Raw genomic sequence first — 14,442 nt, forward strand, 5'->3', positions numbered from 1 at the left:
GCCCTCAGCGCTGTCACCGCGGTACAGGAGCGAGTTCAAGCCACGGGAATTCGCTGTGGGATCCGAGCGCTGCCCTGAGTGGGATGTCGCGATGATAGTGACCCATGTCGGCGATAAATCACCCCGAAAACACGGCGGTGACAAGGACAACGATGCTGAGGGGGCAGCGGGTCCCCGGGGCTGCTCACACCGTGATTGTCCCTTGTGAGGGCGGACACCCAGCAAAGGCCAGGCCTTGCAGCAGTAAAATAAATTAATTAGAACTAAAATTAGCACGGGTATAGCCCCTGTGTCTCTGTCACACCCAGAAATGTTCATGTCCAGAAAATTAAGGGATAAAATTAAAAAGCTGTGCAGGCTCTGAGGGCTGGGCTGGAGCCCGGGGAGCTTCCCCAGCAGGGAACATCTCCTGTCCAGCTGCCCAAAGCCTCTCACCTTCAGTGACTATTTATTTAGAAATAAATGGGTTTTTTTCTCAGCTGGATAAGTGCTCCGAGAACTCCAGGCTGTGACAGAGGATGGTGTGCTCCCTGGGGATTTATCAGAGTCAGGACTTCTCCCAAAGTTTCCCTCTGTGCTCAGGTACCAGCCTGCTGCATGTCCTATTCACCAGATTTTGTACCGTGTTGCATTTTTTAAAACAAAAAATTAGCTTTGCAGTTGTTAAAAAAAAAACCAAAAACCCAAAGCAACCCTGGAATTACAACCTTTGAGTAAAGTCCTCAGGAAACAATTGATATTGGGATATCATAAGTTACAGAACATTTTCCAGCTACATTTAAAGACAGACTTTACAGGAATAGAAAAAAACAATTAAAAAAAGAAAATACATTTATCAGACATACGTAGAGAACAAAAAATAAGAAATCAGTCCAATAATCAACAGCTTTTGCTCCAATACACAGCAAACATTCCCACCTGGCCACTGTGACAATGACATTTCCAGGCAGGATGTGAAGAAGAAAGTGCAGATTTAATTCTGCATCAGCTGCTGTGGGGATCTTCACCTGCCCTGGCACCCAGGGAGCTCCTGGTGGGAATTCTGAGGGGGGGAATCTTCATCAGAACCAGCACTCAGGGAGTTCCTGGTGGGAATTCTGCGTGTGGGGATCTTCAACTGCTACCAGGCAATTCCTGGTGGGAATTCTGAGTGGGGGGATCTTTACCTGAACCAGCACCCAGGGAATTCCTGGTGGGAATTCTGAGTGGGGATCTTCAACTGCTACTAGGGAGCTCTTGGAAGGAATTCTGAGTGGGGATCTTCACCTGCACTGGCACACAGTGAATTCCTGCTGAGTGAGGGGGATCTTAAACTGAACCAGCACCCAGGGAATTTCTGGTGGGAATTCTGAGTGAGGATCAGCTTAAACAGAACCAGCACCCAGGGAATTTCTGGTGGGAATTCTGAGTGAGGGGATCTTCACCTGCTACCAGTGCACCCAGGGAATTCCTGGTGGGAATTCTGAGTGAGGGGATCTGCACCTGAACCAGCACCCAGGGAATTCCTGGTGGGAATTCTGAGTGAGGATCTTCATCTGCTACCAGGCAATTCCTGGTGGGAATTGTGCATGAGGGGATCTTCACCTGCTACCAGGGAGTTCCTGGTGGGAGTTCAGAGTGGGGATCTGCACCAGAACCAGCACCCAGGGAGTTCCTGGAAGGAATTGTGAGTGGGGGGATCTGCACCAGCACCCAGGGTGTTCGTGGTGGAGCTCAGGGTGTGAGCCGGTGCCCAGGAGCAGCAGTGGCCCCTCAGTCCATCATGGCTCGGAACTGCTGGGTGTACTGGGCCAGCTGCTCCGCCTGCTCCCGCAGCTCCCTGCTGGCCTCGGCGTTGGGGAATTTCAGGGCTGCACTTTTGGTGGCCAGGGCCAGGTTCTTGAGCAGGCTGCAGAAGCGGCTGCTGCTGTGCAGGATGTCGCTCCGGGCCTCGCTCTCCTGGCTCTGCTGGCACAGGGAATCCACCAGCCTCTGGCCCACCATGATGATGAGCTTGCTGTGGGAGATGAAGATTTCGGGGGGCTGCTGGCTGCTGAGGCTGGCTCTGAGCACGCCCAGGGCCTTGTGCAGGGCAGCGAAGCACAGCCTGCAGTGCTCGGGGAGGGCGATTCTCCTGGCAGGCTCCTGCCTGCTGGCATTTTCAGTCTTTTTTGCACATGGCAAGACCTGGAGGAAGGGTTAAAACAGAAATACATTCAGCCTGGTGTCACACGCTGGTTGTTTCTTTGCTTGCTCTACCCTGAATTTTTGTGGTCTCCAAATCGCCACACCCTGGAGCCTTTACAGTAATTTCTCTTTCCACAAAGTGTTGGAAATTCTCCTGATTGCTTTTTTCCCCTAAATACAGTTTTAATATTGGATGGCACACAAAGTGCTGCAGCTGAACATCAGTCCTTTACACAGTCTGGCCTTGAAGCTTTCAAATAATACAAAACATTTATCTTTAATGGATTTAATTGGGGTTATAAATGACTAAAATGCACAAAACAAGAGTCAATTTTGTGCCAGTGCACGATAAGATACTTTGAAATACTGATTCTCACAGCCTAATCTCAAATGATGCTGAAAGGCAATAAAATAAACTGTATGACTTTAAACTGGAGTTGTTTGATTGAGGAAAATAAGTGTTCTTCACAGGTTTTCAGCAGTAATTCTGGGAAAATGATCTCTGAGAAGCAGATAGGTCTCTGTGTACAGAGATGTGTGTCTGAATGCAAATTAGTCTGAGTTTTAGCAAGCACAGAAATCAGGGACTGAAAGCCCTCATAAATAATATTTTCAAAGTCAGAAATACCTTTGGGTTTGACTCTGTACTCTTCTTTGCTACTTCTTTACCTGAAATGACTTTCTGTGCCTGTTGCAAATTAAAATGAAAGCAAAGTTGAAACAACTACAGAAAGTATTTAAATATAAATGTGGTTTTATCTTATTTCATGGGGAAACAACTACTTGTTCTGCAGCCTTCATGTTGCAAATATTTATTAGAAGGAGCTGTAGGTTTTTTCCTTCTAGAAATGATCCTGCAAGATCTGAGACTGAAACCAACATCAACAAAACATTTCAATGTAACATTCCCTAAATATTAGGGACAAACAGCATTTCTTTGGGAAACTAAGGGAGATATTCTTAGTAGATACTTCAGTGATTCTAAGGAGATTCTTACAATCATCCAGAATTATTCCAACAATAAATGTGATAATGCACAGAGTTTCATTTCTATGCAGATCGGATTTCCATCCAAGTTAGGAAGGAACATCTCTTGTCGTGCCAAACACAATGTCGTGGCAGGAAGAGAAAAAAGAGAAGTAAGGTATTGCTAACTTCCAATGAAACGTACTTCCCAAATGAATTTAAGCTGGCAAGAATGATAAAAATGTTTAATTTTCTCTGTTGATTAAAATTACTGCTCATTGTACACATGCCATCCACTGTCACAAAATCCTGGGTCTATATAAAGCCTGGAAAGTGGGATGTAGTGCAAAGTGAATGTGGCACTGCAGAGTAAAATAGTGCTGATAGTTAAAAGCCCAACATCTGCACAGAGTGAGGAGCTCAGAGAGGAAACCCCGGTGTCACTGACCTGTAACTGGACATAATCACAATCCTCGCTGCAGTTTTCTTCTGGTTTCTGCACAGGGACCTGGCTTTGGCTGGGTTTCTCAGGAGCATTTCTCTGGAGTGACTCAATTTCTACTCTTCTTGGCACTGGGATCTGTTTTGCCATTTTGCATTCTGGGTTCACTTTTGGTTGCTTCTTTTCTTGCTCCTTCTCATTCTTCCTGAAGAGCAGCTTCCCGTTGGCGATGATGATGGACACAAACCTCTTGATATCGTCTGGAATTGTCCTGGCCACCATAACGAAGCGATCCAGGTCATCAGGGTTGCTCTGGGGCTTCCTGAGCACCAAAGCTTCCAGGGACCAGCTGCAGCTGTTGAGAGCTTCCCTCGTTTCTGTCAATATTTTGTAGGAGTTCATGAGGATTTCCAGCTGTTTGTTAATTCTGGCCTGCAGGTTGTTATCCGTGAGGTTGGAGGCGTTTCCCTTCAGGGCTTGAGCAAAGGCCAGGAACTCTCCCAGTGACACCTTTATGTGGTCCACTGCTCTGTGGATCTCCTCCAGGCTTTTCTCCAGGTGCTCCTGCAATCTCCACTTGCTGCTCACAAAGATCATTAAACTGGCGATGGAGCTGGACACGCCGTGCTGCAGCCGAGTCAGGGCCTCGATGGCTGCTTCCAGCTCCAGTTTGATTTCTTGGACAGGCTCTGGTGATGGTGACAGCCTAGAAAATGACTCAGCAGAAGAGCTGGAGGATGAGGAGAGAGTGCTGCTCCTGCTGTCCACACTAGAGACACACAAACTGTCATTTTCTGACTTGGCATCCATGGAGAGCTGTGGAGAAGCACCGTGTGCTTGGTTGCTGTTGTTTTCCATCTCTTTCTTGCAGTGCCCAGCACTGGGCAAACCTTTGGGAATATCATAAACGTTCTCCTCAGAGATCTGACTCTCAGCCTTGGCAGCCAGGAGCCTCGGGGGCAGCTCAGAGCTGCCGTTCTGTGGCAGGAGGAGCGCGTCCCGTGAGGGTGGAACGTCGTACAGGGGGATTTCTGGAAGCGTTAATTTCCGCTGTGCCGGTGGAATGTCGTACAGCTGTGGATTCCCAGCCTTGGCTTCAGCTGGAGCCTTGTACCTGCCTGGGGGAATGTCATACAGCACCTGCTTCTCCACAGGCTGCCCAGGAGGGGTGGGTTTGAATCCGGAATTTTCAGGGGATACTGGAATATCGTAAATCCATTCAGACTTCCGAGGGTTCGGCAAGGTGTTGTAATGGCCCCAGAACTTCTTCTGAGATTTATTTTCTGAGTCATTGAGCTCTCTTTTGGGAGGGACATCATATAACTGCAACAGAGCACAGAGGGTTCATAAACCATCTTTTTAAATGGGAATGAGAAGCAGAACTGAATTCTCAGGGCACACAAATGTGTGCAGCTCCCCCGATGTCAATGGAACAGCACCACAGAAAGGCTGTCTGCATTTTTTATTTTCTAACATGCACAAGCTGCATGTATAAAAGGTAAAATATTTGGAGCACAGGTGATTAGATCCCACAGCAGACTCCCCAGCCAGTGAAATCTGTAGACACTTGATTTTTCCCCACTCACATGCATACCCTTTCAAGCAATAAATCACCAACAGACACAACTGACTATGCTCAAACACCTTCAAGGAATTTAATTTTTGCTTGATACAGATATACGTGTGTACAGCTGGAGCCTAAGCTGGAAAAGGGGCATTCAGGACCATTTGATGTGTAAGAAACATTGGGGAAGAGATGGGAAACCTGTCCCTGCTCCAAGGCAGGCATGCCAGGAGGGACAGATTATTCTGTGCCCACCAAGCCTTACTTACATTGCCTGCTGCTGAGTCCTGGCTGCCAGCTCCTCCCTTTTCTGCCTTGGATGGGATGTTGTAAAGCTGCTTCTGCTCTGCCTGGAAGCTCTCAGTGGATCTGCCCAGCATGGAGACCTTCCTTGTGCTGGGGGGAGTGGCAGCACTCTGCTCAAAAGGAAAATAAATGGTTTATTTTGATCCTTTTTAGAGCCCAAGGGGCCTTGAGTGGGATCAAAGGCTTTGGGCCATACATGAGTAAGTTGGGTCTGAGCAGGGATCACCCAGGAAATCTGTGGATAATGCTGGGCTGGGCTCAAGCTGCACTGCCAGGGAGCAGCAGGGAGTGGGGAGGCCCCTGGACTGCTCCAGTGCCACTCACACCTTGGGGTGGCAGGTGACAGGACAGGCTGGGGGCTGTCCCACCCTCAGGGGTGCAGGAAATGTGACTGTCACTGTAGGACATGAAACAACACGACGTGGACTTGCTGCTCTTTCCAAGGGAAAAAGGGGCTTTTTATTTTCTGACTCCAACATTTATAGATTTCCAAAAGTGAGCCTGGATTGGAGGGTGACAGTGCCACCTCTCCAATGGCACTGGACAAACCAAAAGTCTATCAAATTCCTCCTCCTCCATAAAAGAATGCAAACCAATAAGTTATTTACATAAAGTGTGTGAGAAAGTTTGTTACAAGAATGTAACTGTCAGAAGGTTTAGAAAATCTTAAAAAATCAGGGTGACATGTGACATTCACTGAGCCCAGGGGAGTGGGACAGCACCAGGAACAGGATTGTGTAACAGGACACATCACAGTGGTGTGACCAAATCCAGGGTGTGTTTTTCCCAGGAGGAGGGTGGTGGGGTGACATTTAATTTCTTGCTGGACGTGGGCTTGTGACTCTTCTCTAAACACCCCCAAATCACCCCCACCAAATGACACCACCACATTTCCTCACGGATTCCAAGGCAGAGTGGGTGACAGGTCAATTCTACTATCACCCTATTTGCTTTCTGTAAAATTGGGAAGAAATGAATCTGTTTTTAGCTCAAAACCTCAGTTCTCCCGAGTTTTCTTAGAAATTCAGAGCAACGTGTCTTAAATCTGGTGCACTTCTAGTACACTTCCATTTTTTCTATTTCTTTTTCTATTATAGTTCCAAGGCAGAGAGGGTGACACTACTGCTGTCTCACTGAATTTTCTGTATCAGTGTCAACCTCTCTGCCTCAGAATCCATGGGGAAATGCCTTACTGACAGAAAAAATTGAAGTGTTTATTAGAAACGCACCAGATTTAGGACACATTGCTCTCAACGTCTAACAAACTCTAGAGAACTGAGGTTTTGAGCTAAAAATAGATGATTTTCTTCCCAGCTTGACAAAAAGCAAGCAGGGTGACAGTAGAATTGAGCTGCAGATGTGCTCTGAGGTGCTCCAGGGCGGCAGCTGCAGGGAGGGAGGGGACAGGACTCACCTGTGGCAGCGGGGACCCTCGGTGCTGCGAGGAGGGGACATCGTACACCTCACCCCTGATGTTGGGGGCTGAAGCCCTGCAGGCTCTGGGCAGGGTAAACAGGTGCTTGGAGGGGAGAAAAAAAAATAATAATAATAAAAAAAAACTGCATCAGCAAGAAGCTTTGAAAAGTCATTCAGCTGAAAAATCCACTGTTGGAGTAATCACTCTTAAGTGATAAAACCTTCAGCTCTTCACTGACATTGAGAGACAGGAACTGACCTTACAAGCAATAGCATGTTTATTCTCAAATAATTCTCCTTTACCAGCATTTCTGGTACATTTTAGATAAGATCTGACCTGGCACCAAGACAATCTGCCTTACTAACCACAGGGCAGAAAAGATTTGGAGAAAATCCAGCTGCAGTTATCACTTAAACCTTTAAACTGCCCAAAAGCAGAACCATTTGAAAAAGGAAGTGGGGAAATTTTGACTTCTCCAAGCCCACAGTCATTGGGTCAAGCCAATTTAATGTCAGAGCAGCAGAAAAGTGCAGGCTGAGCATTATTCTGTAGTTATGAACAAATGACTCATTTGGAAGGATTAAACCTTGATGTCTTGTCCAGCTCCATAAACAGGGAAGTCCAATATGGGAATTGTATCGTTGCAGTCAGATTCTCCTGTTTGATTAAAACATAATTTGAGCAGCCAGGACCAGATCTGTGGGACAGTTAATTTCACAAAATATGAATGCTGGGTTAGGACTTTTCTTTTTTAGAATCAACCACCAAAAGATGGAATTTTGTTCATCCAGCCTGCCTTTAGCCTGGCTGCCCTCAGCTAATTTATAAATGGGCCCTTGCCTCCCATTGGCAGGACCACTGACCTCCAGAAACACTGCTGGGGTGAGATATTATAGGAAACTTTAAACTGGTTTTAAACTGGAGGGATTCCCATCGTGCAAGTCCTGCAGCAGCTAAACGTAGGGGAAATATGGGAGAGGAAGAAGAGTGCAGCTTCACTCTGCCTGGTTCAGCTCTCCTGTGGGAACAGGGAATGAGGAGTGAAGATAAATCCCCTGAGGGCTGTGATAGAGAATCACAGAACCACAAAATGGTTTGGGTTGGGAGGGATCTACAAGACCATCTCTTCCACCCCCTGTAGAGGGCAGGAACATCTTCCACTATCCCAGGCTGCTCCAAACCCCCTCCAGTGTGGCCTGGAACTCCTCCAGGGGTGGGGAATCCTGGACAACCTGTGCCTGAATATGAGCATCTTCCTCACAAACAGAGACACAATTTCCCTGAGTGAAAGGGTAAAAGATAAAAGCCATCCTTAGGGCAGGTCTGCTTCCAGATGGACAAATCTGAGAATCCAGCAGAAAGCAAACTCACTGGATATCACATGTTGGCACTTTTGGAAGTCCTGTCAGTGGCAGCAGAACCAGGAGGTGCCCTGGGTGTGAGGCAGAAGGAAGGAGGTTTCTCTGTGGGGTGAAAACACCCAGGCTCTGACGGATTTATTCTTGTTTCACTGCTTTCAATCAGCTCCCTCAGAGACTCACAGTGGCTTTTCCCAGCTGCTCAGAGGACAGCTGAGTATGGCAGGAGCTTTGCCAGCTGTGCCACAGGATCTCAGTGGGATGGTCTGGATTGTTCTGTGCTCCCTGAGCTCCCCTGCCTTGGGGACAGCTTGTGACCACCAGGGTGCAGCTGGTGTGGGGACAGCTGGGACACTGTGCCACAGGCAGCCCCACTCTCAACTTCTGGATAACCATCAGAGGCTGGGACTTTTCTTTTTCCTTCTTCATTCTTTTTCATTCTCAGACTAGGCACAGCTTAGGTGGATAAATTCATGAAATGAGGCAGGGAGAGCCAAGGAGCTGCTCTGCCAGACCATTCATCCACATAATGAATAGATGATATTTTCCACCTCATTTGCTGGCATAACATGGAAAATTGATGCCAGTCTCTGGTACAGTTTGCCAATGGCTCCTTTAGGGTCATGAATGTGGAGAAATCAATGACAGCAAGTGCAGAAGAGTCTCTTGTAGCTGTACTCGGTTTGAGTTTGAGCTATGGTTGTGCACTGTAGCTGCAGAACTGAAAAGGAGGTTCTGGTCACCAGGGATGCCCTGAGTTTGTTGTTTTCCAGCACCCACCTGGCACCCAGCAGGAAGCAGCAAGGAGGTTTCCATGACTGGCCTTCCACACAGCAGGAGGCAAGGTGGCTCAATGAGCCCCATAAATCAAACCATCATTAAATCAGCCTAAAACACCTGAATACAGCTGAATTTTCTTCCTTTTCCTTTTTCAATTAGCATTTCAAATGTGATTTCCATACCCAGGATAAAGAGCCACCCAGGGCTGGAGAGCTCACAGAATGAACAAAACCTCACACTCGAACTCTGTCCCCACCTGCTCTATTTCCCTTTCATTGTGAAACATTCCCCACTCATTTTTTCCTGAAGAAAGCACAAGGTTTTGATGTTAAAAACCAGTGAGATGTAATCAAATTGCATGTTCCATGTATGTTTGAAAGTCAAACACGAGGAGCTGGGAGAAAGAAGAGCCAGGCCAGGGAGCTGTAATGAAACCTTGGAAAACCAGTTTGTTCTCCTCTATAACTGGGGGAGCTGTACACCTTGGTCAACATCTCAGCAGCAGCAAAAATGGGCTGGGAGAGAAACTGGTTGAGGGCACACAACAAAACTTTGTGTCCTTCTGTGTGTCTGGCAGGGGCTGCTGCTTGATGCAAGTGACAGCACAAGAGAGAGGCAGCAGCATTCTGAGCTTGCTGAGCTGCTGAAGACAGTAAAACCCAGACCAAACCCAGCAATCACACACCAAAGGGTGATTTTTTAAAAATTATGAATCATGTTCCTGTGCAGATGGATGCAAAGACTCCACATGTGCCCAGAGGGCTCTGGATGGCTACTGGAGAAAGTTCTGTGTCTTGTTATTTTAACTTTGTAAATAATTTATAGATTCTCCCAAACAAATGGTATATTCTTTACTTCCTGCCCTGTTTTACAGCTGTTTCAAACTGTCAGAAAGGTGAGGGAGTACAGACTGTAGAGACTCTCATCTGTCACACAGAGCAGCATTTCTCACCCCATGCTATAAACTGCTGGGAGTTTCCTAAACACCATCATTCCTCTGCTGCAAACCCCACTGAAAATCTCAGGCTTCCTTATTTCCCTGCTCCCAGCCATTGTTTTAACAACATCTGGTTTTTCAGAGCTCACCTGGTGGTGTGTGGAGCACTTGGTCCTCTTGCTGAGCAGCATTTCTTAACCCATGCTATAAATTGATGGGAGTTTCCTAAACACCATCATTCTTCTGCTGCAAACTCCACTGAGAACCTCAAGCTTCCTTATTTCCCTCCCCCCAGCCACTGTTTTAACAACATCTGGGTTTTTCGAGCTCACCTGGTGCGTGGAGCGCTTGGGCCTCTCGCTGAGTAGGGTTTCTCACCCTGTACTATAAACTGATGGGAGTTTCCTAAACCCCATCATCCCTCTGCTGCCAACTCCATTGAAAATCTCAAGCTTCCTTATTTCCCTCCCCCCAGCCACTGTTTTAACAACATCTGGGTTTTTCGAGCTCACCTGGTGCGTGGAGCGCTTGGGCCTCTCGCTGAGTAGGGTTTCTCACCCTGTACTATAAACTGATGGGAGTTTCCTAAACACCATCATTCTTCTGCTGCAAACTCCACTGAGAACCTCAAGCTTCCTTATTTCCCTGCTCCCAGCCACTGTTTTAACAACATCAGGTTACTTCAGAGCTCACCTGGTGCGTGGAGCGCTTGGTCCTCTTGCTGAGCAGCTGATGGGAGTTTCCTAAACACCATCATTCCTCTGCTGCCAACTCCATTGAAAATCTCAAGCTTCCTTATTTCCCTGCTCCCAGCCACTGTTTTAACAACATCAGGTTACTTCAGAGCTCACCTGGTGCGTGGAGCGCTTGGGCCTCTCACTGAGCAGCTGCGCCGCCAGGGCTGGCACCTGGTACACGAGCTGGGGCTGAACCCAGCCCTCCATCTTCTCGTAGGTGGCCGAGGGCGCCGTGGCCGTGGGCACGGAGGGCACGGAGGGCACCTGGTAGATGCTGTGCATGGCTGGCGGCTCCGTGGAGGGCGGCAGGAGCTGCAGGCGGTTGGCGGGGGCCAGCCCGTGGTGGCCGTGCAGGGAGCAGTGCCACCAGCCCTGGCTGCCCGCCACGTGCTGCTCCAGCACCGTCACGATGTCCCCTCTGCGGAACGCCAGCTCGTCCGAGCACTCCGCCTTGTTGTCGTAGAGAGCCTTGGCCAGGCTGTGCTGGGGACACGAGCACAGCCACAGTGTCACTTGGTCACACTGCCGCACCATGCCAGGCTCCTCGCTCCCAGCCTGGTGTTCCCACCCTGCCCGGATCCTTTCCCCACCTGGGTCTCAGTTTGACTCACCCACCCCTTTGCACACTGAACTGCCTCTCTCCAGCCCTGAACTGGAGAATCATCAAGCAGGGTCAGTGGAGCTCTTAGAAAGAAGAGGTTAGAAAGGAAATAAAACCCAAAAAACAAACCCTAAAGGTTTTCCAGCTAAGGCAGGGCTTAATTAAATTCCAGCTTTCAAGACAAACCCTCAGTACTGTGGAGCTGGAGAGCACATCTTTGCCATCACTGTTAAATGTGGCACTTTGTTGTTGCAGTAAGGCAGGAAAATCATCAAGAAAGGCTTCATAAAATCATTTCTGTCATTTCTTCTAAGGCAAGCTGGCACTTTGGAAGTGTCCATGTAAAGCAATCCTGGTGTGAGCAGTTTGTTAACATAATAATCTATTCCTGGGTAAAAAACAACCAGTTTTTACACCATTAGATAGAAAAATGAAAACTATCTCTCACAAACAACTTTCCCTGCACATCCACACTGGGGTTTGAGTACCAGTCAATACAGGATAACAACTCATTACTGACCAATAAAGCAATTAACAAGAAAGCTCCTGATCAATTGGAGTCCCACATGAGGTCTGTAAAACTGTATAAAAAGGAGTTGTGTGAATAAAGAATGGGCTTGTTCCACCATGAAGAAGATGGAGTCTGTGTGATTTATTCCCATACTTTGTGTCTGCTACGTTCAGTGCAATAAAGAAATAGATAATAAGATTACTGTGATACATTTCTTCATCACCTTTTCCTGCTTGAGGCCTTTGAAGAGCACTGCTAATCATTATTTAGATTTATTATATTAGACTTACATATACTGAATTTGTAAGCTAAAACACAAGAAGCTCCACCTCAAAATGAGGAAGAAGCTCTTTCCATGAGAGCCTGGAACAGCTGCCCAGGGAGGGTGTGGATCTCTCTCTCTGGAGCCACCCCAAACCCACCTCGATGCATTCCTCCCCCCCCCTGCCACCTGCTCCAGGTGACCCTGTCTTGGCACTGGGGCTGGACTCTGTGATCTCCAGAGGTCTTTTTCAACCCTAATGGTTCTGTGATCCCTATATGAAAAATAGAGATCTATTCTGTGATCCCTATATGAAAAATAGATGGTTTTCCCATTGTCATTCTGTGAATTCTTCATCTCATAATTACTCATTACAAGATCAGAGAATCATGGAATGCTTTGGGTGGGAAGGGACCTTAAATATCATCTCATCCCACCCCTGCCGTGGGCAGGGACACCTTCCACTGTCCCAGGTTGCTCCATGCCCTGTCCAGCCTGGCCTTGGGCACTGCCAGGGATGGGGCAGCCAGAGCCAGCAGGCAGCTTTAGTCACCTGAGGCATTTTTGCAAAGGGCAGAGAAAGCTGTGGGTGTCATTTTTTATGTTTTTTTCAGTACAAGATAGGTTTTGCTTTTAGCTTTAGAATGGACTGTCTGCTCCCCTGTCAGTGGGAACACTGGCTGTGCCTCAGCATGAATTTCTTATCAGAAAGTGCAAGTAATTTCCAGAGAGATAGCACCCAAATAGGAAACGTGATGCCTTGTATTTTTGTGCAGAGCATTTGCTGTGAGCAGCTGGCCTGAAGCTGCAGCACAAGAACTCAAATTTGTCAGCTCAGCTGGCGACAAGGGCCCGCTGTTGGCTGCAGGCATTTCATGAACAATGGCTTTTTGTGGGACAGGGGCAGCTGCCAGGGGGGACAGCAGCCCCCTTGGCCTCCTGGTCCAGCCTGGCTTTTGCCTGGAACATGGGAGTCACTTTGGACTGGGACAATGCCAAATGTTGGAGTCAGGAATCCCCCCTGGGCTCCACACTGACAAAAAAAGGAGAACAGCCAACTTTTTCCTGTTATCCATCAACACTGCTGGCTCCTTGGGCTGGGTGCTGCACAGACACACTCCTGAGGGACAGACCCTCTTCTTCAGCCCCAGGAGGGTGGGCAGAGAAAAACTCTGCCCCTTTTCCACATGAAGAGCCTTATCCAGACACACACAGGAAGTGGGTGAAGGGCCAGCAAGGCTGGGCTCAGGATCTGAGCCTGGCTGGGCACGCACAGCAAGGCTGGGCTCAAGGGGTGAGCCTGGCTGGGCACGCACAGCAAGGCTGGGCTCAAGGGGTGAGCCTGGCTGGGCACGCACAGCAAGGCTGGGCTCAAGGGGTGAGCCTGGCTGGGCACGCACAGCAAGGCTGGGCTCAAGGGGTGAGCCTGGCTGGGCACGCACAGCAAGGCTGGGCTCAAGGGGTGAGCCTGGCTGGGCACGCACAGCAAGGCTGGGCTCAAGGGGTGAGCCTGGCTGGGCACGCACAGCAAGGCTGGGCTCAAGGGGTGAGCCTGGCTGGGCACGCACAGCAAGGCTGGGCTCAAGGGGTGAGCCTGGCTGGGCACGCACAGCAAGGCTGGGCTCAAGGGGTGAGCCTGGCTGGGCACGCACAGCAAGGCTGGGCTCAAGGGGTGAGCCTGGCTGGGCACGCACAGCAAGGCTGGGCTCAAGGGGTGAGCCTGGCTGGGCACGCACAGCAAGGCTGGGCTCAAGGGGTGAGCCTGGCTGGGCACGCACAGCAAGGCTGGGCTCAAGGGGTGAGCCTGGCTGGGCACGCACAGCAAGGCTGGGCTCAAGGGGTGAGCCTGGCTGGGCACGCACAGCAAGGCTGGGCTCAAGGGGTGAGCCTGGCTGGGCACGCACAGCAAGGCTGGGCTCAAGGGGTGAGCCTGGCTGGGCACGCACAGCAAGGCTGGGCTCAAGGGGTGAGCCTGGCTGGGCACGCACAGCAAGGCTGGGCTCAAGGGGTGAGCCTGGCTGGGCACGCACAGCAAGGCTGGGCTCAAGGGGTGAGCCTGGCTGGGCACGCACAGCAAGGCTGGGCTCAAGGGGTGAGCCTGGCTGGGCACGCACAGCAAGGCTGGGCTCAAGGGGTGAGCCTGGCTGGGCACGCACAGCAAGGCTGGGCTCAAGGGGTGAGCCTGGCTGGGCACGCACAGCAAGGCTGGGCTCAAGGGGTGAGCCTGGCTGGGCACGCACAGCAAGGCTGGGCTCAAGGGGTGAGCCTGGCTGGGCACACACAGCTAGGCCGGGCTCAAGGTGTGAGCCTGGCTGAGCACACACAGCAAGGCCCAGCTCAAGGTGTGAGCCTGGCTGGGGCACACACAGCAAGGCCGGGCGCAAGGGGTGAGCCT

General features: G+C 49.5%; 2 protein-coding genes across 6 annotated transcripts in view; both read right to left on the bottom strand.

Annotated features, from left to right (window-relative positions):
- RTF2 (replication termination factor 2) overlaps positions 1-106 on the bottom strand; it is a 24,462-nt gene extending 24,356 nt beyond the window's left edge. Inside the window, exon 1 of the mRNA XM_005423674.1 lies at positions 26-106. Within this exon, the coding sequence (XP_005423731.1) occupies positions 26-106 (81 nt within the window). The remainder of the gene's footprint in view (positions 1-25) is intronic.
- Positions 107-1,348: 1,242 nt separating this feature from the next.
- CASS4 (Cas scaffold protein family member 4) overlaps positions 1,349-14,442 on the bottom strand; it is a 21,539-nt gene continuing 8,445 nt past the window's right edge. For 3 of the 5 annotated variants that reach the window (XM_031059135.1, XM_031059137.1, XM_031059136.1), the window contains exons 2-6: positions 10,788-11,156; positions 6,859-6,963; positions 5,408-5,554; positions 3,581-4,897; positions 1,349-2,166 (exon numbers count right to left, since the gene is read on the bottom strand). In XM_031059135.1, coding sequence (XP_030914995.1) covers positions 1,753-2,166; positions 3,581-4,897; positions 5,408-5,554; positions 6,859-6,963; positions 10,788-11,156 — 2,352 coding nt within the window. In that variant the 3' untranslated portion in view covers positions 1,349-1,752. The remainder of the gene's footprint in view (positions 2,167-3,580; positions 4,898-5,407; positions 5,555-6,858; positions 6,964-10,787; positions 11,157-14,442) is intronic. The other 2 variants (XM_031059140.1, XM_031059138.1) reach the window with 2 other exon arrangements.

This window comes from Geospiza fortis, unplaced genomic scaffold, assembly GCF_000277835.1.
Source record: "Geospiza fortis unplaced genomic scaffold, GeoFor_1.0 scaffold361, whole genome shotgun sequence".
Taxonomy (NCBI): domain Eukaryota; kingdom Metazoa; phylum Chordata; class Aves; order Passeriformes; family Thraupidae; genus Geospiza; species Geospiza fortis.